This window comes from Mobula hypostoma, chromosome 12 (assembly GCF_963921235.1).
Source record: "Mobula hypostoma chromosome 12, sMobHyp1.1, whole genome shotgun sequence".
NCBI lineage: Eukaryota > Metazoa > Chordata > Chondrichthyes > Myliobatiformes > Myliobatidae > Mobula > Mobula hypostoma.
Genome location: NC_086108.1, coordinates 49,026,586 through 49,050,566, shown reverse-complemented (window position 1 = coordinate 49,050,566; position 23,981 = coordinate 49,026,586). Strand labels below are relative to the sequence as shown.

The 23,981-nt window shown below is 41.0% G+C and overlaps 1 protein-coding gene across 1 annotated transcript in view; it reads left to right on the top strand.

The window, feature by feature from the left end:
• The window catches only part of LOC134354786 (testicular spindle-associated protein SHCBP1L-like), a 132,913-nt gene that overhangs the window by 94,713 nt on the left and 14,219 nt on the right, over positions 1 to 23,981 (top strand). The window contains exons 8-9 of the mRNA XM_063064044.1: positions 4,329 to 4,579; positions 17,821 to 17,943. Of these exons, the coding sequence (XP_062920114.1) occupies positions 4,329 to 4,579; positions 17,821 to 17,943 (374 nt within the window). The remainder of the gene's footprint in view (positions 1 to 4,328; positions 4,580 to 17,820; positions 17,944 to 23,981) is intronic.

The window sequence follows — 23,981 nt, the reverse complement described above, 5'->3', positions numbered from 1 at the left end:
AGCAAGTTCATGTCCTTGCTTTAGGTCAGAGTTGATTCCAGCTATGACCAACCTCTCAAAACACTTCATCACAGTAAATGGGCAATTCTCCCTGCTCTTCTAGGCCACTGGTATGATTGTCGCTCTTTTGAAGCAGGTGGGAATCTCCAACTGCAGCAATGGGAGTTTGAAGATGTCCTTGAGTACTTCTGCCAGTTGGTTGGCACAGGTTTTCAGAGCCCTACAGGTACACATCTTGCAAGGGTTCACCTTCTTGAAAAAATTTCTGACATCATCATTTGAGACAGTGATCACAGGGTCACCCGATGCTGCAGGAATTCGCACAGGTGTAGTTTTATTCTCCCTTTCAAAGCATGCATTAAAGGTCTTGAGCTCATCTGGAAGTGAAGCATCACAGCCATTCATGATGCTAAGTTTTGCTTTGTTGGAACTAATGGCCTGCAAACCCTGCCAGAGCTGACAGGGTTCCAATTCTGTCTCTAACCTTAATTGGAATTGTTTTTTCACTCTTAAAATATAGGCTTCCATCAGTCATACCTGGACTGCTTGTATAATTATTGATCACTGATCTTGAATGCTACAGACCTAGCCCTCAGCAGATTACGATCTCGTGGTTCATCCATGTCTTTTGGTTTTGGCGTATCCGGTATGGTCTCAAAGGCCACACAGGTCTTAATGAAGGCAGTGATAACTGTGGCATATTCAATCAGATTCAAAGATGAATATAGTCCAGGTCACCAACTCAAAGCTGAACTGTAAGCGCTTCCGAACTTCCTTTGACCATTCCGTCTTGGCCCTCACCACTGGTGCTGCTGAATTCAGTTTCTGCCTTTTCGTCGGGAGTAGAAGTACAACACGGTGATCAGTCTTTCTAAAGTATGGGCATGGTATGATGGGGAAAGTTTTTGTGATGGTGGTATAAAGTAATCAAATGTGTTAGTTCTTCTAGTTCCACAGATGATATGTTGGTTGTAGTTGCTTAGAGACTTCTTCAAGCTGGCTTAGTTGAAATCCCCTGCAATGATAGGGAAAGCATCAGAGTACCCCACTTCATGCCTGCTGATGCTCAGTTCCTCCAGTGCCTGCAAGGCATTGACCTGAGGTGGAATGTACACCGCTACCAAGATGATGATGGAAATCTTGTTCTGAGGTCTTCAATTTTATTTTCCAAAGACTAGGTATTTGCCAGCAGGATAATCAGGAGTAGGAATCTGAAGCCTCTGCGTTTCCATTACCCCATGAGATTGGCACAGCATCCCCACTTCTGTTTTCTTAAAAGGGAACTGCACTCATGCTGTACGGGCTCTGCAAATTTTGAGTATTGATAGATGGAGTTCAACCCGGAGAAGTGTGAGGTGGTACACTTTGGAAGGACAAACTCCAAGGCAGAGGACAAAGTAAATGGCAGGATACTTGGTAGTGTGGAGGAGCAGAGGGATCTTGGGGTACATGTCCACAGATCCCTGAAAGTTGCCTCACAGGTGGATAGGGTAGTTAAGAAAGCTTATGGGGTGTTAGCTTTCATAAGTCGAGGGATGGAGTTTAAGAGTCGCGATGTAATGATGCAGCTCTATAAAACTCTGGTTAGGCCACACTTGGAGTACTGTGTCCAGTTCTGGTCACCTCACTATAGGAAGGATGTGGAAGCATTGGAAAGGGTACAGAGGAGATTTACCAGGATGCTGCCTGGTTTAGAAAGTATGCATTATGATCAGAGATTAAGGGAGCTAGGGCTTTACTCTTTGGAGAGGAGGAGGATGAGAGGAGACATGATAGAGGTGTACAAGATAATAAGAGGAATAGATAGAGTGGATAGTCAGCGCCTCTTCCCCAGGGCACCACTGCTCAATGCAAGAGGACATGGCTTTAAGGTAAGGGGTGGGAAGTTCAAGGGGGATATTAGAGGAATGCTTTTTACTCAGAGAGTGGTTGGTGCGTGGAATGCACTGCCTGAGTCGGTGGTGGAGGCAGATACACTAGTGAAGTTTAAGAGACTACTGGACAGGTATATGGAGCAATTTAAGTTGGGGGCTTATATGGGAGGCAGGGTTTAAGGGTCAGCACAACATTGTGGGCCAAAGGGCCTGTACTGTGCTGTACTATTTCTATGTTCTATGTTCTGTTTTTTAAATGTCTTAAAGGTATACTGCTTACTGAAGTACCCATGGTTGTTAGTGTGGATTTCAGCTGTGGTAGTCCTAAATAGGAATATTTGATGAACACATTAGAGCTGCATGCAGAGCGTCACTACTTATCACGCCATTCTAAATAAGAAATAATGCTCATGGTCTTCTGCTGCTGTCGCCCATCCACATCAAGTTTCAATGTGTTGTGTATTTAGAGATGCTCTTCAGCACACCACTATTGTAACATGTGGTTATTTCAATTACTGTTGTATTCCTGTCAGCTTGAACTAGGCTGGCGATTCTCCTCTGGCCTCTCATTAACATAACCATTTTCACACACAGAATTTCTGCTCACTGGATGTTTTTTGTTCTTTGCATCATTCCCTGTAAACTCTAGAGACTGTTGTGTGGGGAAGTCCCAGAATATCAGCTGTTTATCAGTTACTCAAACCACCCCATGGCACCAGCAATTATTCCATGGTCAAAGTCAGTTAGATCACATTTTTTCCCCCATTCTGATGTTTGGTTTGAATAGAAACTGAACCTCTTGACCATTTCTGCAAGCTTGTATGCATTGAGTTGCTGCCGTATGATTGACTGATTAGATATTTGCATTAACGAGTAGGTGTACTTGTTAATGAAAATAATGTGGTCACTGAGTTTATTTTCACTTCCCCTTCCTTTCCACAAACCAAAGAGACTGTTCCTCACTGGAGACTTCTGTGCATCTGTTGAAAAATTGTAAGGCCTTGAATCAAGAACTCATTGCCATAGATTATGAAAATTAAAGTTGCTTGTAACTCAAGGCACATATCAACTTCTATACACAGCACTGCTTAATGTTATTTCTGTGATGTGGAGGAAAGAGCATTGACCGAAACAAAAACTGAAGTTGCTGGAAACAGTCATCAGGCCAGGCTACATCTGTACAGAGAAATAGTATTGTTTCATAATTGAAGATCCTGTATCATAAATATGAAAGAAGAAATTAAGTTACTTAAGTTTCAGAGAGGCTGGAGTAAGAATGCTTAGAACAGAGAATATCTCTGATGAGTTTAAGGTTGGTGTGGGGATAGATTTAACTAGTTGTTAGGTGAATGAAGGAAGTTAGAAAGAACATGAGAGCTGCAAAATGTAGACCTACAGGAAAGACCCGTCGGGTCGGTGTTAGATATGGAGATGATTTTGTCCAATAGGTTTTTCAAAAGTCAGAAATGAAGCATAAATATTATGGCTACGGCCATTTTAATAGATGTTCATCATAGTACAGGTCAGACAGAATCAGCTTGAAGCAGCAAGTAATACAAAGTAAATTCAGGTATGAAAGATAAGAAAAAAAGTGTTGCAGCAAGGAACAGCAAAGAAGAAGTAAACAAGAACTAAGGCAAGTAACAAAAAAGGACTGAAGACATTGTGTCCTCTCTTCATACTGCAAACAAGTTGAAACTGGTTAAGTAAAGGAATTTTCTCTGTTAAGAACAGTCTGTGAAACAACCAGTCTCAATTTACACTGCTTTGATATCTCAGACTCACAGACAGAGAAACTACAGACGAACAGGTAATTATACAAATATACAAGTACTGTAAGCATAAAGAAAGTTAAGCTATGAGAAAAATAACAATTTAAATAGCAATTTAGACTCTAATACAACATCAGTGAATTCTCATGAAGATAGAAAAAGAGTGAACACCACAAATGATTAACCTACAGCAGAACTAGCCAGTGCTGATATTGAGAAAGTAAGTTACCTGAGGTTATAGAATTAGACTCAGGTATTGACCTAAATGTATTTATGTATTTACTCAATGTAATTTACTCATGCATTTACTCAAATATTGTTTAACTTATTGACTAAAGTGAAATCATTTTTCATTTATAGCAATAAAATAGTATCAAATTTCTAAGTTTAACAACTGTTTTTTGATCTTATTGTATAACTTGAAGAGCTACTAATTTATAATTGTATAACTACATCTGGTTTTCAAATTTTTCATACTTGGATCCATGATATGATGAGCATTAAATGAGTCTTTTTCAAGTGATATGAATTGGTCTTCCTTAGAATGTTACATTAACAGCAAGACTAAAGTTGATAGAATTCATTTATAAAAATATTTTAACTTTGTTATAATCAAAACTGATCAAAAATATTGCAATGTTTAAACTTAAATTCAGGACAAAAATGTTTGTTTCACTGACAGGGGCTGGAAGTCGAGAAGAGGTCATAATCTTTTCAGATCCTACGCAAGACAATTTTGTGGCATCTAAGTCCCAAGACGTTAGCTTAATTCACCTTACATTAGTACAGAGGGGAACTACTGATGGCATTGTGGTAGTAGAATCAGGTCACATGATACTTGAAGACTGTCTTTTGAAATGCGAAGGCACTGGTGTTTGTGTTCTCACAGGAGCAGCTTTAACCATGAAAAACTGTGAATTGACAGGAGCTCAGGTTAGTGTATTCTATTGACAGTATTCAATTTTATATGGGATTTATATAGAAATATTTAACTTTATGCAGGATTTTGCATTGCATTATCAGTGGGATTTAGAATAGCAAAATTGTAGAGAAATAGCTGCAAGAAGGATAAGATTGTGATGGTAAGTGATATTAACTTTCCATATGTTAACTGGGACTTGCATACTGTAAAAGGATTGGATTGGGAGAGTGTCAAATATGTTCAAGAAAGCTTCCTTATATAGGGATATTCCAACTAGAGAGAGTGCAATACTAGATCTCCTATTAGAGAACAAGACAGGGCAGGTGACAAAGTGTGTAAAGGGAAGCACCTTGGTTCTAGGGAACATAATTCCCTTATAGCTTCAAAATAATTAGAAAAGGATAGGACTGGGCCTGGGGTTGAGATTCTAAATTGGAGAAAGGCCAGTTTTGATGGTATCAGAAAGAACAGGCAAGGTGTGGATTAGGATAGGTTGTTTTCTGGCAAAGGGATTCTTAGTAATTGAGAGGCTTTCCATAGTAAAATATTGAGAGTACTGAGCTTGTATGCTCCTGTTAGAATAAAAAGGCTAAGAAGCTTAGGGAACCTTGGCTTTTGAGGGATATTGAGGCCCTGGTTAAGAAAAAGAAGCGTAGCAGGTATAGGCAGCAAGGAACAAAAGAGGTGCTTGAGTATAAGAAATGCATGATAACACGAGGGGAATTCAGGAGGGCTAAAAGAAGACATGAGGTTTTCCTGGAAGACTCAGTAAAGGAGAATACCAAAGGCTTCTACAGATATATAAGAGCAAAGGGGTACCAAAGGATAAAATTACTTAGGAAATTACAATGGGGGAAAAATACTACTTAAAGATCAGCATGGTCAATCTATGTGTGGAGCTGAAAGAGATGGGAGAGATGCTAAATGGAGTTTTTGCATCTGTATTTCCTCAGGAGATAGAAACAGAGTCCATAGAATTTGAGGCAAAACAGTAGTGAGCTTGTGGACCATGTCTGGATTATAGAGGAGGAGTTGCTTGCTGTCTTGAGGCAAATTAGGGTGGACATAACCCCAGGGCCTGACAAGGTATCCCCTCACACCTTGTGGAAGGCTAGTGCAGAAATTGCAGAACTATTTAAAACACCCTTAGGTACAGGGGGACGAGTGGCTAGCTAATCCTGTTCTGTGGTTCAAGAAAGGCTCTAAGAATAAGCCAGGAAATTATAGGTCAATGAGCCTGATGTCAGTAGGGGTAAATTATTAGAAGGCATTTTGAGGGACAGGATATATAAATATTTGGATAGTCAGGGCCTGATCAGAGATAGTCAACATAGCTTTGTGCATGTCTAACCAATCTTATAGAGTTTTTTGAGGACATTACCAGGAACGCTGATGAAGGAAAATCAGTGGACATTGTCTGTGTTGAATTTAGTAAGGCCTTTGATAAGGTCCTGAGTGAGAAGCTGGTCTAGAAGGTTCAGCCGTTTGACATTAAGAGTGAAGTAGTAAATTGGATTTGACATTGGTTTAGCAGGAGAAGGCAGGGTGGTAGTAGATAGCTGCCACTCAGACTTGAAGGCCTGTTATTAGTGGTATGCAACAGGAATCAAAGCAGGGTCCATTATGTTTGGACCTTTATAGTCCATTATGATCTGCAAATTTGTGGGTGACACCAAGTTTGGGGTTGTAGTGAACCATGAGGAAGGCTATCAAAGCTTATAGCCAGATATGAACCAGCTGAAAAAACTTCCAAAGTTACCAAGGAGTGCAGTAGGACAAAGGGATCTGGGAATACAGATCCATAATTCCTCAAAAGTGGCAGCACAAGTTGATAGCATCATAAAGAGAGCTTTTACCATATTGACTTTTATAAATCAGAGACTTGAGAACAGGAGTTGGGATGTGATGTTGAAGTTGTATAAGACAATGGTAAGACCATATTTGGAGTATTATATGCAGTTCTGGATTCCTAACTATTGGAAAGATATCAATAAAATTAAAACTGTACAAGGAAAGTTTACAAGCATGCTGCTGGGAGCTAAGAGAAAGAGAGATTCGAAAGAGATACAGTATACAAAATTATGAGGGGTATAGATAGGGCAAACGCAAGCAGACTTTTACAACTGAGGTTGGATGAGACTAGAACTAGAGGTCATAGGTTAAGGGTGAAAAGTGAAATATTTAAGGAGAATCTGAAGGGCAACTTCTTCACTTAGAGGATGAACACTGTACAAAATTTTGTGTGGAGACAGCAATAGAGTTATTTTTAATGTACCTCCAGACAATTTCACAAAAGTTTGTTTGGTATAAGTTCTATATGCATCAAGTGCTTGGCAGACCACAGAAAAAAATAATGATATCTCATTTCCAGGTAAAATATATTTTAGGTTTTCTCCATACTGTACACATTTAGATTATCTAACTACTTCTTTCAAATAAAAACAAATGCATCTTCTTAGCAGAATCCTCATAGAAGAAGGATGTTCTCCAGAGCGCTTTTAAAGAACTAGGGGAGTTTGAGGGCCATGTGATGGTTTCTGAGCCTAATCTTACTTTGCACTCAAAAATAAAATGTACAGATTTTTCCAAGATGGGTTTGTGAACACCAACATACAAACGTTGGCCACTTTACTAGGTACCCTTGTACACCTGCTGGATAATGCAAATATCTGATCAGCCAAACATGAGCCGACAACTCAGTGCATAAAAGCATGCAGGCATGGTCAAGCAGTCCATTTGTTGTTCAGACCAAACATCAGAATGGGGAAGAAATATAATCCAAGTGACCTTGACTGTGGAATGCTTGTTGGTACCAGATGTGATGGTTTGAGTATCTCAGAAACTGTTGATTGCTGGAATTTTCACCTACTACAGTCTCTAGACATTTTAGAGAATGATGCGAAAAACAAAAAAATATCCAGTGAGCCGCAGTTCTGTGGGTGAAACACCTTGTTAATGAGAGTGGTAGAGGGGAATTGCCAGAATAGTACAAGCTGACAGAAAGGCAACTGTAATTCAAATAACCACGCATTGCAACAGTGGTGTGCAGAAAAGCATGTCTGAATGAACGACATGTCGAACCTTGAAGTGAATGGGTTACAGCAGCAGAAGACCACAAACTTTATTAGGTACAGGAAGTACCCAATAAAGTGGCCACTGAGTGAATGTCATCTGAAAAAAAGCTTTCATAGCTTTAGCCATATCTTGGGGAATAGCTTGGCTCTCTTTATAATACCAAATGGTCTTTATTGGCATTTAAAATTTTCAGGAATGGAGTTCACTATATTACTCATAGGTTGATAGAATTCAATTATGGGCATCTTTAAGTTAATAGTTTCCAGTATGTTCATATGATCTCAAATCCAGGAAAACAAGTATGCTGCCAGAGGAACATACCCTAATATTGCTAAAAATGGGTAGGTGCAAAGACATGTTAACTGAGCTGAAAAACTTCATAAAAGGATATGTGTTGTACATATGGATATAATGTCATGAAAGTGAAAAGTAAGTGATAAAGGCCACTCTCAGCAATCACAGTAGGTGAAATATTTTCAGTGAATAGATTCTAACTGCTTTCCCAATGCATCTGTCATGTCATCACTTTTGGAAGTTAGTTGCTAAATTAACAAACTCTGTGTTTCTCTGATTTAGTAAATTTTCCAAAAAGGAATATCCCAAAAGGTCATGACTAATTACAGTTGATCCATATGGACAGGAAAATAATAAAATTTGTGTTTGATTCAACCTAGAAAGAAAAAATAATAAAGCATATTCAAAAATATACAACACCAGCTTGATTGACACTTCAACAATCCCGCAAAATTTAACATCTACAAAATCCATTGCCATTGCTTACATTTCTAAACCCCTAATTTGGTGGCTTCAAATCATGTTTGGAAACCATGCATATTTACTTTGTGGCATTACTGTTGGTGTAGAAAATGCATTAACACTGTTGCACATTTGTATTTAGTAAGCTTCACTATATTTTGAAATGCACACATGAATTGGCGGTGGTATAGCTTACAACAATATTTTAGTGAAGTAGAAAAAAAAGAAACCCTCTTTCTAGTAGTTGTATTTTAGCTAGTCACAGAAATATTTTAGTGTCATGTGGCCAAGCAGTACAGTGTGTTCTGATTTGATTAGACTATTATTTTATCCAGTGATTTGAATTAAGCTTATAGCACAACATAGTAGGAATGTTGTGTGGGGGATTGGGTAAGTAGTAAATTAGAAATAAATTACAAGAATATAACTTGTTCTGGAGGACCTAAGTTACAAACAAAGACTGAATAGGTTAGGACTTTATACCTTGGATGTAGATTGAGAGGAAATTTCATCGACGTATACAAAATTATGAGGGGTATAAGTAGGGTACGTATAAGCAGGCTTTTTCTATTGAGGTGGGTGGGACTGCATCTAGTAGAAGTCATGTGTTAAGGGTGAAAGGTGAAAGGTTTAAGGGGAACATGAAGGGAAGCTTCACCCAGAAAGTCTTGAGAGTGTGGAACGAGCTGCCAGCACAATGGTGCATGCAAGCTCAATTTTAACGTTTAAGAGAAGTTTGGACAGGTACATGAATGGTAGGGTTATGGAGGACTATGGCCCCGGTGCAGTTCAATGGGAGTTTAAATGGTTTGGTACATACTAGATGGGCTGAAGGACTTGTTTCTGTGCTGTACTTTTCTTCTATGACTTTGTAAGTTGCAGTGCATCTATGGAAAAAAAAGCAAGCAATCTTGGTGTGATCTGGTCAACCTTCATTTAACCACACAAACAACAGGAATTCTGCAGATGCTGGAAATTCAAGCAACTTTGATGTGTGTTGCTTCATTTAACCAGCAATTTTCTCTTTCTAATTTTGACATTTTTTGAAGAATACAAATAATGAGGTAGATTTTCATGGTGTTGGAGTTTGGGCTATTTTCATAATGGTCATTTGATTCATCAAGCCAATGTTTCACCCAAACTTTAAGTTGAAAATATACTTTGGCATAATTACTACTCAGGCTTCTTGTGAAGTCTCTTTGGTAATTTGCATTCACTATATTTTGAATGAAACTTTGCAACTAATGCTGCATGATTTATTAGGAAGAGCTAGTTAAGTAGGTACAGAAGAGCACCAAACAATCTGCTGGAGGAACTCAGTAGGTCAAATAGCATTTGTTAGGAGGGGTAGGTGTAAGGAGGGAATTATGTATGTTTTAGTCCTCAACCCTCATAAGGGCTAAAACTAGAGAAGAAGATAGCTGGGAAGAGTACCACTGTGGCCATTCCTATCAATAATAAGTGTACCACTTTGGATACTGTTGAGGGGGACAACTTACAGAGGGGAGCCGTAGCAACAAGGTCTCTGGCACTGAGTCTAGTGCTGTGGCTCAGAAGAGAAGAGAGGTAAAGAGGGCTACAGTAGTGATAGTAAATACAATAGTTAGAGGATTAGAGACGAAATTCTTTCAACGAGATAGGCACACTTATGCTATGTTGCTCTCAGGTGCCAGGATCAGGGTTGTCTTGGATTGAGTTCACACATTTGAAATGGGGAGGGTGAAACACCAGAATTCTTGGTACATATTGGCACCAATGACATAGGTAGGAAAGGTGAAGAGGTCCTGAAGAAAGATTTCAGGGAGCTTGGCTGAAAGTGAAAAACAGGAGCTCTAGGGTAGTAATCTCTGGATTGCTGCCTGTGCCACACACCAGTGAGGGTAAGAATAGGATGATTTGGCAGATGAATGCAGTTTTTCAGATTTCTGAACCAGTGGGATCTCTTCTGGGGAAGATATGTCCTGTACAAAAGGGTGGGTTACACCTGAACCCGACGGGCCCAATATCCTTGCATGCAAGTTTGCTAAACTGTTCAGGAAAGTTTAAACAGATTTTGGCCGGTGGGGGGGGGGGGGGTGCATGGCAACTGGATTGATAGGGCTGAGGATGGGGCAGTTGTTTTGCATTGGTACATTCCAATGAGACAGGGAAAGGATGGTAGGGTACAGGAACCATGGTGTACAAAGGCTGTTGTAAATCTAGTCAAGAAGAAAAGAAGAGCTTATGAAAGATTCAAAAAACTAAGTAATATGATAGAGATGCAGAAGGAGCTTAAGAAAGAAATTAGGAGAGCCAGCAGGGGCCATGAGAAGGCCTTGGCGGACAGGATTAAGGAAAACCTCAAGACATTCTACAAGTATGTGAAGAGCAAGAGGATAAGACGTGAGAGAATAGGACCAATCAAGTGTGACAGTGGAAAAGTGTGTATGGAACCGGAGGAGATAGCAGAGGCAATTAATGAGTACTTTGCTTCAATATTCACTACGGAAAAGGATCTTGGCGATTGTAGGGATGACTTACAGTGGACTGAAAAGCTTGAGCATGTAGGAAGAGTATGTGCTGGAGCTTTTGGAAAGCATAAGTTGGATATGTCACTGGGACTAGATGAGATGTACTCCAGGCTACTGTGGGAGGCAGGGAGGAGATTGCTGAGCCTCTGGCAATGATCTTTGCATCATCAATGGGGTCGGAAGAGGTTCCAGAGGATTGGAGAGTTGCAGATGCTGTTCCATTATTCAAGAAAGAGAGTAGAGGTAGCCCAGGAAATTAGAGGCTAGTGAGTCTTACTTCAGTGGTTGTTAAGTTGATGGAGAAGATCCTGAGAGGCAGGACTTATGAACATTTGGAGAGGCATAATATGATTAGGAATGGTCAGCATGGCTTTGTGAAGGACAGGTCGTGCCTTATGAGCCTGATTGATTTTTTGAGGATGTGACTAAATGGGAAGACAATCTTGTGCAAGATGCTAGAAGTTCAAGAGTGTCAGGGGGCAGAGGTGAGTGAAGTTGCCATTACTAGAGAGAAGGCGCTTGGATATTAAAAGGTCTGAGGGTAGAAAAGTCACCTGGACCAAATGTTCCTCGCCCCAGGGTTCTGAAAGAGGTTTCTGAAGAGATTGTGAAGGAGTTGGTAATGATCTTGCAAGAATCGATAGATTCTGGCACGGTTCTAGAAAACTGGAAAGTTACAAATGTCACTCCACTCTTCAGGAAAGGTGAGAGGCAGAAGAAAGGTACTTATAGGTCAGTTAGCCTGGCCTCCTGTAGAGGGAAGATGTTAGAGTCGATTGTTAAGGATGTAGTTTCAAGGTACTTGGATGCACATGCTAAAATAGGCTGAAGTCAGCATGGTTTCATTAAAGGAAAATATTGCCTGATAAATCTGTTGGAATTCTTTGAAGAAATAACAAGCAGAGTAGACAAAGGAGAATTGGTGGATGTTGTGTACTTGGATTTTCAAAAGGCCTTTGACAAAGTGTGACACACGTGGCTGCTGAACAAGTTAAGAGCCCATGGTATTACAGGAAAGATACCAGCATGGATAGAGGCTTTGGTTGATTGGCAGAAGGCAAAGAGTGGGAAAAAAAATGCAGGCTTTTCTGTTTGGTTGTTGATGACCAGTGGTATTTCACAGGGGTCTGTATTTGGACTGCTTTTTTTTAACCCTATAAATGATTGGATGGTGGAATAGATAGCTTTATGGCCAAGTTTGCAGACCGAACAGAGATAGGTGGAGGAGCAGGTAGTGTTGAGGAAGTGGAGAAGTTGCAGAAAGACTTAAACAGATTAGGAGAATAGGCAAAGAAGTGGCAGAAGGAATATAGTGTCAGGAAAGTGTATGGTCATGCACTTCATTAGAAGAAATAAAAGCGTAGACTATTTTCTAAATGAAGAGGAAATTCAAAAATCTGAGGTGCAAAGGGGCTTGGGACTTGGGAGTCCTCGTACAGGATTCCCTAAAGGTTAATTGCAGGTTGAGTCGGTGGGGAGGAAGCCAAATGCAATGTTAGTGTTCATTTTGAGAGGACTAAAATATGAAGTCAGAATATAATGTTAAGGCTTTTAAGGCACTGGTGAGGCCTCACTAAGAGTATTGTGAGCTGCTTTGAACTCATTATCTGAAAAAGGATAGAAACATAGAAAATAGGTTCAGGAGTAGGCCATTCGGCCCTTCGAGCCTGCACCGCCATTTATTATGATCATGGCTGATCATCCAACTCAGAACCCCGCCCCAGCCTTCCCTCCATACCCCCTGATCCCCGTAGCCACAAGGGCCATATCTAACTCCCTCTTAAATATAGCCAATGAACTGGCCTCAACTGTTTGTGGCAGAGAATTCCACAGATTCACCACTCTCTGTGTGAAGAAGTTTTTCCTAATCTCGGTCCTAAAAGGCTTCCCCTTTATCCTCAAACTGTGACCCCTCGTTCTGGACTTCCCCGACATCGGGAACAATCTTCCTGCATCTAGCCTGTCCAATCCCTTTAGGATTTTATACGTTTCAATAAGATCCCCCCTCAATCTTCTAAATTCTGACAAATATAAGCCTAGTCGATCCAGTCTTTCATCATATTAAAGTCCTGCCATCCCAGGAATCAATCTGGTGAACCTTCTTTGTACTCCCTCTATGGCAAGGATGTCCTTCCTCAGATTAGGGGACCAAAACTGCACACAATACTCCAGGTGTGGTCTCACCAAGGCCTTGTACAACTGCAGTAGTACCTCCCTGCTCCTGTACTCGAATCCTCTCGCTATAAATGCCAGCATACCATTCGCCTTTTTCACCACCTGCTGTACCTGCATGCCCACTTTCAATGACTGGTTTATAATGACACCCAGGTCTCGTTGCACCTCCCCTTTTCCTAATTGGCCACCATTCAGATAATAATCTGTTTTCCTATTTTTGCCACCAAAGTGGATAACTTCACATTTATCCACATTAAATTGCATCTGCCATGAATTTGCCCACTCACCCAACCTATCCAAGTCACTCTGCATCCTCTTAGCATCCTCCTCACAGCTAACACTGCCATCCAGCTTCGTGTCATCCGCAAACTTGGAGATGCTGCATTTAATTCCCTCATCCAAGTCATTAATATATATTGTAAACAACTGGGGTCCCAGCACTGAGCCTTGCGGTACCCCACTAGTCACCGCCTGCCATTCTGAAAAGGTCCCGTTTATTCCCACTCTTTGCTTCCTGTCTGCTAACCAATTCTCCATCCACATCAATACCTTACCCCCAATACCGTGTGCTTTAAGTTTGCACACTAATCTCCTGTGTGGGACCTTGTCAAAAGCCTTTTGAAAATCCAAATATACCACATCCACTGGTTCTCCCCTATCCACTCTACTGGTTACATCCTCAAAAAATTCTATGAGATTCGTCAGACATGATTTTCCTTTCACAAATCCATGCTGACTTTGTCCGATGATTTCACCGCTTTCCAAATGTGCTGTTATCACATCTTTGATAACTGACTCCAGCAGTTTCCCCACCACCGACGTTAGGCTAACCGGTCTATAATTCCCCGGTTTCTCTCTCCCTCCTTTTTTAAAAAGTGGGGTTACATTAGCCACCCTCCAATCCTCAGGAACTAGTCCAGAATCTTAATGAGTTTTGAAAAATTATCACTAATGCATCCACTATTTCTTGGGCTACTTCCTTAAGCACTCTAGGATGCAGACCATCTGGCCCTGGGGATTTATCTGCCTTCAATCCCTTCAATTTACCTAACACCACTTCCCTACTAACAAGTATTTCACTCAGTTCCTCCATCTCACTGGACCCTCTGTCCCTACTATTTCTGGAAGATTATTTATGTCCTCCTTAGTGAAGACAGAACTAAAGTAATTATTCAATTGGTCAGCCATGTCCTTGCTCCCCATAATCAATTCACCTGTTTCTGTCTGTAGGGAACCTACATTTGTCTTCACCAGTCTTTTCCTTTTTACATAGCTATAAAAGCTTTTACAGTCCGTTTTTATGTTCTCTGCCAGTTTTCTCTCATAATCTTTTTTCCCCTTCCTAATTAAGCCCTTTGTCCTCCTCTGCTGAACTCTGAATTTCTCCCAGTCCTCAGGTGAGCCACTTTCTCTGGCTAATTTGTATGCTTCTTCTTTGGAATTGATACTATCCCTAATTTCTCTTGTCAGCCACGGGTGCACTACCTTCCTTGATTTATTCTTTTGCCAAACTGGGATGAACAATTGTTGTAGTTCATCCATGCAACCTTTAAATGCTTGCCATTGCATATCCACCGTCAATCCTTTAAGTGTCATTTGCTAGTCTATCTTAGCTAATTCACGTCTCATACCTTCAAAGTTACCCCTTTTTAAGTTCAGAACCTTTGTTTCTGAATTAACTATGTCACTCTCCATCTTAATGAAGAATTCCACCATATTATGGTCACTCTTACCCAAGGGGCCTCTCACGACAAGATTGCTAATTAACCCTTCCTCATTGCTCAAAACCCAGTCCAGAATAGCCTGCTCTCTAGTTGGTTCCTTGACATGTTGGTTCAAAAAACTATCCCGCATACATTCCAAGACATCCTCTTCCTCAGCACCTTTACCAATTTGGTTCACCCAATCTACATGTAGATTGAAGTCACCCATTATAACTGCTGTTCCTTTATTGCACACATTTCTAATTTCCTGTTTAATACCATCTCCGACTTCACTACTACTGTTAGGTGGCCTGTACACAACTCCCACCAGCGTCTACTGCCCCTTAGTGTTACGCAGCTCTACCCATATCGATTCCACATCTTCCCGGCTTATGCCCTTCCTTTCTATTGCGTTAATCTCTTAACCAGCAACGCCACCCCACCTCCCCTTCCTTCATGTCTATCCCTCCTGAATATTGAATATCCCTGAACATTGAGCTCCCATCCTTGGTCACCCTGGAGCCATGTCTCTGTGATCCCAACTATATCATAATCATTAATAACAATCTGCACTTTCAATTCATCCACCTTATTACGAATACTCCTTGCATTGACACACAAAGCCTTCAGGCGCTCTTTTACAACTCTCTTAGCCCTTATACAATTATGTTGAAAAGTGGCCCTTTTTAATGCTTGCCCTGGATTTGTCGGCCTGCCACTTTTACTTTTCTCCTTAGTACTTTTTGCTTCTACCCTCACTTTACACCCCTCTGTCTCTCTGCACTGGTTCCCATCCCCCTGTTGTGAACTAACCTCCTCACGCCTAGCCTCTTTAATTTGATTCCCGCCCCCCAACCATTCTAATTTAAAGTCACCTCAGTAGCCCTCGCTAATCTCCCTGCCAGGATATTGGTCCCCCTAGGATTTAAGTGTAACCCGTCCTTTTTGTACGGGTCACGCCTGCGCCAAAAGAGGTCCCAATGATCCAAAAACTTGAATCCCTGCCCCCTGCTCCAATCCCTCAGCCACACATTTATCCTCCACCTCATCGCATTCCTACTCTCACTGTCGCGTGGCACAGGCAGTAATCCCGAGATTACTACCTTTGCGGTCCTTTTTCTCAACTCCCTTCCTAGCTCCCTATATTCTCCTTTCAGGACCTCATCCCTTTTCCTACCTATGTCATTGGTACCTATATGTACCACGACCTCTGGCTCCTCACCCTCCCACTTCAGGATATCTTGGACATGATCAGAAATATCCCGGACCCTGGCACCAGGGAACCAAGCTACCATCCGGGTCTCTGGACTGCGTCCACAGAATCGCCTGTCTGACCCCCTTACTATCGAGTCCCCTATCACAATTGCCCTCCTCTTCCTTGCCCTACCCTTCTGAGCTACAGGGCCAGACTCTGTGCTGGAGGCACGGCCACTGTCGCTTCCCCCGGGTAAGCTGTCCCTCCCAACAGTACTCAAACAGGAGTACCTATTGTTAAGGGGCACAGCCACCGGGGTACTCCCTATTACCTGACTCTTCCCCTTCCCCCTCCTAACTGTGACCCACTTGTCTGCCTCCCGTGGCCCCGGCGTGACCACCTGCCTGCAACTCCTCTCTATCACCTCCTCACTCTCCCTGACCAGACGAAGGTCATCGAGCTGCAGCTCCAGTTCCGTAACGCGGTCCCTTAGGAGCTGCATCTCGATGCACTTGGCGCAGATGTAGACGTCCGGGAGGCTTGGAGACTCCAGGGCCTCCCACATCCGACACCGAGAACAGCAAACTGCCCTCACACTCATACTGCCCCTCTCCTCAAATAGCAACAGAAAATGAATGCCAAACCTTCCTCGCCTCGCCCGTTTTTGCCTAAGCCCGTTGAGCCGAAGCCCTTAAGCCTTCACTCTGCTCCCGGCTCACTCCGCCGCCCGCAAACTACGCTGCCCGCTCTATGAGGCTCTGTTCCTTTTAAATCTGCCGCGCTGCACAGCCCGACGTCACATGCCTGAGCAGTCCCGCCTCTCAGAACGCTGTTGGAGAAAAAAAAATAACGAAAATTTCAAAAATATCTTTCTCGGCACTCCCACTCAGACTCTCAGACTCCTTCTTCGAATCAAACCTGAAGCAGGATTTCTGCCCTTTTAAATCTGCCGCGCTGCACTGCCCGACGTCACATGCCTGCGCAGTCCCGCCTCTCAGAACGCCGTTGGAGAAAAAAAAACGAAAATTTCAAAAATATCTTTCTCGGCACTCCCACTCAGACTCTCAGACTCCTTCTTCGCTGACATTGGAGGGAGTTCAAAGGAGATCACGGATATAATTCTGGGATTGAAAGGCTTATCATATGAGGAGCATTTGATAGCTTTGGGCCTGTACTTACTGGAATTCAGATGAATGAGTGGGATCTCACTGAAACGTATCGAATGTTCAAAGGCCTTAATAAAATGGATGTGGAGATGTTTCGTGTCGTAGGAGAGTCTGAAACCAGAGGACACAGCCTCAGAATAGAAGGGTGTCCTTTTAGAATAGACGTGAGGAATTTCTTTAGCCAGAGAGTGGTGAATCTGTGGAACTTCATTGTTGCTACAAGCGACTGTGGAGGCCAAGTCATTGGGTATATTTAAGGCAGAGGTTAATAGATTCTTGATTAGTCAGGGCACAAAGGAATATGGGGGGGAAGGCAGGCAGCAGGTGGCAGCTGAGAGGGAACTAGATCAGCCATGATGGAATGGTGGAATAGATTCGAAGGGCTAACTGGCCCAATTCTGATCATATATCTTATAGTCTTATGCATGGTCAGGCCATTGTGACAATGGGAAAGGGGACACAAATGGCATGTAAGTGGGTATTCTTTTATTGAATGCCTTTTCCCTTATTGAAATGTGATTGTTCAGCTTAATTGATTTAATAGCATTTAAATTTAATTCAACTTTCCATAGAATTTGATCTTTTATTTATCAAGAGGTTTAAGTAAGCACAAAAATATTAAATCCAGAACTGAATATATTGAAGTTGAACTTTGAAACATTATTTTTACAGGGTTCAGGAGTGGAGCTATATCCAGGAAGTGTTGCTTTTTTAGAAGGAAATGATATACACAAATGCAGTAATGTTAAAAGTTGTGATGCCCTCAAGAGCATGTTAGGTGGAATTAAGATGAAGGTAAGATAAATATAGTTTTCATTCATACCTACTAACACAAATATTTTTGAAGAATATTTTAATTCTAGAGAGGTGATGACACTGGAAACAATTTAGCAATGGAAACCTTGAACTATTTGCTATTAAAATGTAATTATATTAGATTTTGTGCTACAAAAGGCTATTGTTTTGTTAAATAATCTATTAAAACATGAACATTGCAAGTACAGTGTTCTGTTTTAAATAATTAAATTAGATTTTAGGCATTATTTGGTAATACGTTAAAGAAGGTGAAATTTTTGATTTCTCACATAATGTTTTCTTATTTCCCCACATTCTTTAAGTTGCTGGCTGCGGCTTAATAATCATCATGGGCCTTTGGAGAGAACACCAATGAACTCAATCCTATTCTCAGTTCATGACACCATAAAACAGTATGCAGGTCATTAAACAGCAATGAGGAATTAGAACCTTGACTATTTTGTAACCCCCTCGAGTTCAAAATGCCCAATTACTGGTTAAAATTACTATGTAATTCACCAGAAATCAGGGCTGAAACCTGGGACCATGAAGGTACAAAGGCAACCATAACCATGCACTTGGTTTGGAGCTGAAATTTGTATATAGAATAAAAAATTTCTGAGTTTGTGTATCCAGTAGTAAAGCATATCACCTTGGATGCCTATATGCCAGAACTGTATACATCACATTTAAAAGTTTCCAGTATATCTCACTAAAGCTATTAATTCATAACCAACTGGCATATACCAGTATTTATACCCTGAATAAGCCCAGATTTCTTCGTCTAACCTATTGGCACGTTGTTGCATTCAAATCTTCTTTATGTAGTTATTTAGAATTCTTTTAAAGGCATTCATGCAATTAGCCTCAACTGCTTCTCATTATTTACATTCCACGTTTAACAACTTTCTGGATAAAGATATTTCTCAAATTTTGAAATAGATTTATTAGTGACTTATGTTCTTTATGATTTGTCTCCTATTTATCAATTCAAGAGGAAATTTCTATTTTTGATCAAATCCTTTAATAAGGATTAATGAGAAAACTCTTTAGACATTTCACTCTTTTTTGAGTTAAAAGAGTGTTGAACTGATCAATTGTTTCATATCATCCTTGTAAATATTTGTTTCATCTTCCACAATGTCTTTTATGGTGACCAGAATGATGTATCATTTTCAAAGTGTAGTTTGACCAAGATCTTTACAAGTTTAATAGGTTTCTGCTTTTCAATTCTTTCACACTTGAAATAAATCTCAGTGATTTGCTTTCCAAAGTTCTTGGATGTGTTGCCTCCTTCCAAGTTCTTTCCTGCAATTTCAACATTGAATTGCTCCAAGTTTTTTCCACACTTCCACAGTACTGAAAATTTTCTATTCAAAGCAATTGATATCCTGTGTGATGAGAAAAATTATAAATTATTCCACGTCATCTTTCTTTACCAGTCTAAGTTATCAACAGGGTTGACCACATTGTACCAATGTGGCTAGTACCAATTCAGATCATCTTGCACTGCTTTAGAAAACCTGTATCTTCTTGTGGGTAGATAGTAAAATCGCAGCTAGTAGTAGAAGCCATTTTGAAGATCTTCAGAGAAGCAAATATATTCCACATTTCACGTAACATCTGGTGAAAGTTCTTGTGGAGGGAGTAGAGAGGATGACTGTTGTTCTGTACCTGTAGAAGCCAAGGGGCTCTTGGTCCAATAAAAGGTAGCAGAAAGATCCAGCTTTGGAGGTGAATGTGAGGAGTTGATGTTCTGAATGCAGAGCTGCAAAATGTTAAGAGATCTCGGATACATGGACAAGTTTTTTGAGCAAACATCATCAACTCATCACATATTGCTCAATGCGCCAAAATTCCATTAGTCATTAACCTAAAAAACAAGAGACTGCAGATGAAATAATCTGGACCAAAGTGCTTGAATCTTGTCAGCACTGATTCCTTTACCTTTGTCTATTGGCTATATTTCCTCTAACTCTTACTCCAGATGGAGGATCTCAAACCAGAACATCTGTCCATTTTCTAAAACAGATGGCTGCCTGACCGGCTAAGTTCTTCCAGCATTTTGATTTTTTTTTCCTGTGTGTGTTGTAGACCTATATTGTTCCATTCAGGATTTTTATTATAAAATATTTAGAAAGCCCACCATGTTCTCACATCCCTTCACACCAAGGCTCATATCCACTTTTCACAACTTATACTGCCAGCTATTGAACCGTAACAACATATTAACCAAAATCACTTCTTTGTAGTGGCACACTTCTGTCTGGACAAGGTTACACATAATAACAACTAACACCATCAGAATCAGACAATAAACCTAGCGCCATAATTTTTACTACTATGTATAGAGTGTGATGGTCATAATTGGAGTGGTATGTTCGTGGTGAGCAGTAAGCCAGAGACCTATTGAAGTTTATGTGTCCTAAAGTTTAATTCACCTACTCAAATCACACTAATTTTCTCTACACAAGTCTGCAGATAGCAAAAGCATATTGCTTTCCCACCAACACAGCTTAAATCAACTTTTCTATTTGAAAAGAAAAATCTTAAGTCCTAACTACTTGGCCTAACTTGTGGAAGACTAAGTAAAGATCAAATCATTTTTAAATTTTAGATTTGCAGCACAAACTCAGATGAAAACACTTTGTATAATGTTGCTTATTATGAAATTATACATAGATTATAGCCAGGCAGGTGGATGAAACAGTTGTACAAAGGACTCGGCTGATGATTTCAGTTGGGCAACCAACTGAAGCCTCTAATGGGTACACACTGTAAAATTCCTGGCATTTGGCTTGGTCTATGTTTAATTCAAAAAAAGTGGGAAAAAATAATTATTAATCTTTGTACTGAGGTTGGAATTTATTCTTCCCAACATAAAGTTATTGGTAAATTCAGTAGCTTATTTGCAGACAAATATTCTCCATTGTCTTCTGGCTAGTATTTTAAATTCCAAACTAGAAACTCTTTAACAGATTTAAGTTCTAGTTTTTCTCCTGAAAATGTTGTTTTCCTTTGCCATTTTAACAATAGGGGTTAAAACATGTTGAATTGAGAATCTGTTACCAGAAACCAGACATTGTACACACAGTATGGCGGAAGGTCATCCGAGGTCATTGTAAACTGAGTATACACATTGGGGAATAAATGCTTAAAGGTAGTAGTTGGTCTTAACAGCCCAATCAGAAGCCTGGCTCACCAGATTGCATCCTTCTGGTATTCCTTGGAGTTGATGGTAGGAAGATCTGTACAATACCACCTCGTGTCTTGCGACCCATTCTGCTGAATGGTGCAGAGTTCATCCATAGTGGTACAGGCAACAGAGCATTTGTTTGAGTATTACAGCAGCTTAGGTGGATTATGTATAGCGTGATGACTTTCATTGTTCCTGTTGCCTTTGTGTTGGTTTTGCACCGGAGTATTTGTGAATGGATAGGGTGACCAGAAGATGGTCATTGTTACCCAACAGCCACCTTTCCGATTGTAGTGAAGGTGCAGAGATTGAAGGCAGAATGACCTTCAGTAAAACATTTGCATCTTGAAATCGATATTTCAAGGAGCATTCGTAATAAGGTGGATGAATTGAAAGTGCAGATTGTTATTAATGATTATGATATAGTTGGGATCACAGAGACATGGCTCCAGGGTGACCAGGGGTGGGAGCTCAACGTTCAGGGATATTCAATATTCAGGAGGGATAGACACGAAGGAAGGGGAGGTGGGGTGGCGTTGCTGGTTAAAAAAGAGATTAACGCAATAGAAAGGAAGGACATAAGCCGGGAAGATGTGGAATCGATATGGGTAGAGCTGCGTAACACTAAGGGGCAGAAGACGCTGGTGGGAGTTGTGTACAGGCCACCTAACAGTAGTAGTGAGGTCGGAGATGGTATTAAACAGGAAATTAGAAATGTGTGCAATAAAGGAACAGCAGTTATAATGGGTGACTTCAATCTACATGTAGACTGGGTGAACCAAATTGGTAAAGGTGCTGAGGAAGAGGATTTCTTGGAATGTATGCGGGATGGTTTTTTGAACCAACATGTCGAGGAACCGACTAGAGAGCAGGCTATTCTGGACTGGGTTTTGAGCAATGAGGAAGGGTTAATTAGCGATCTTGTCGTGAGAGGCCCCTTGGGTAAGAGTGACCATAATATGGTGGAATTCTTCATTAACATGGAGAGTGACGTAGTTAATTCAGAAACAAAGGTTCTGAACTTAAAGAGGGGTAACTTTGAAGGTATGAGACATGAATTAGCTAAGATAGACTGGCAAATGACACTTCAAGGATTGACGGTGGATATGCAATGGCAGGCATTTAAAGGTTGCATGGATGAACTACAACAATTGTTCATCCCAGTTTGGCAAAAGAATAAATCAAGGAAGGTAGTGCACCCGTGGCTGACAAGAGAAATTAGGGATAGTATCAATTCCAAAGAAGTAGCATACAAATTAGCCAGAGAAAGTGGCTCACCTGAGGACTGGGAGAAATTCAGAGTTCAGCAGAGGAGGACAAAGGGCTTAATTAGGAAGGGGAAAAAAGATTATGAGAGAAAACTGGCAGAGAACATAAAAACGGACTGTAAAAGCTTTTATAGATATGTAAAAAGGAAAAGACTGATAAAGACAAATGTAGGTCCCCTGCAAACAGAAACAGGTGAATTGATTATGGGGAGCAAGGACATGGCAGACCAATTGAATAATTACTTTGGTTCTGTCTTCACTAAGGAGGACATAAATAATCTTCCAGAAATAGTAAGGGACAGAGGGTCCAGTGAGATGGAGGAACTGAGCGAAATACATGTTAGTAGGGAAGTGGTGTTAGGTAAATTGAAGGGATTGAAGGCAGATAAATCCCCAGGGCCAGATGGTCTGCATCCCAGAGTGCTTAAGGAAGTGGCCCAAGAAATAGTGGATGCATTAGTGATAATTTTTCAAAACTCGTTAGATTCTGGACTAGTTCCTGAGGATTGGAGGGTGGCTAATGTAACCCCACTTTTTAAAAAAGGAGGGAGAGAGAAACCGGGGAATTATAGGCCGGTTAGCCTAACGTCGGTGGTGGGGAAACTGCTGGAGTCAGTTATCAAGGATGTGATAACAGCGCATTTGGAAAGCGGTGAAATGATCGGACAAAGTCAGCATGGATTTGTGAAAGGAAAATCATGTCTGACGAATCTCATAGAATTTTTTGAGGATGTAACTAGTAGAGTGGATAGGGGAGAACCAGTGGATGTGGTATATTTGGATTTTCAAAAGGCTTTTGACAAGGTCCCACATAGGAGATTAGTGTGCAAACTTAAAGCACACGGTATTGGGGGTAAGGTATTGGTGTGGGTGGAGAATTGGTTAGCAGACAGGAAGCAAAGAGTGGGAATAAACGGGACCTTTTCAGAATGGCAGGCGGTGACTAGTGGGGTACCGCAAGGCTCAGTGCTGGGACCCCAGTTGTTTACAATATATATTAATGACTTGGATGAGGGAATTAAATGCAGCATCTCCAAGTTTGCGGATGACACGAAGCTGGGTGGCAGTGTTAGCAGTGAGGAGGATGCTAAGAGGATGCAGGGTGACTTGGATAGGTTGGGTGAGTGGGCAAACTCATGGCAGATGCAATTTAATGTGGATAAATGTGAAGTTATCCACTTTGGTGGCAAAAATAGGAAAACAGATTATTATCTGAATGGTGGCCGATTAGGAAAAGGGGAGGTGCAACGAGACCTGGGTGTCATTATACACCAGTCATTGAAAGTGGGCATGCAGGTACAGCAGGCGGTGAAAAAGGCGAACGGTATGCTGGCATTTATAGCGAGAGGATTCGAGTACAGGAGCAGGGAGGTACTACTGCAGTTGTACAAGGCCTTGGTGAGACCACACCTGGAGTATTGTGTGCAGTTTTGGTCCCCTAATCTGAGGAAAGACATCTTTGCCATAGAGGGAGTACAAAGAAGGTTCACCAGATTGATTCCTGGGATGGCAGGTCTTTCATATGAAGAAAGACTGGATGAACTGGGCTTGTACTCGTTGGAATTTAGAAGATT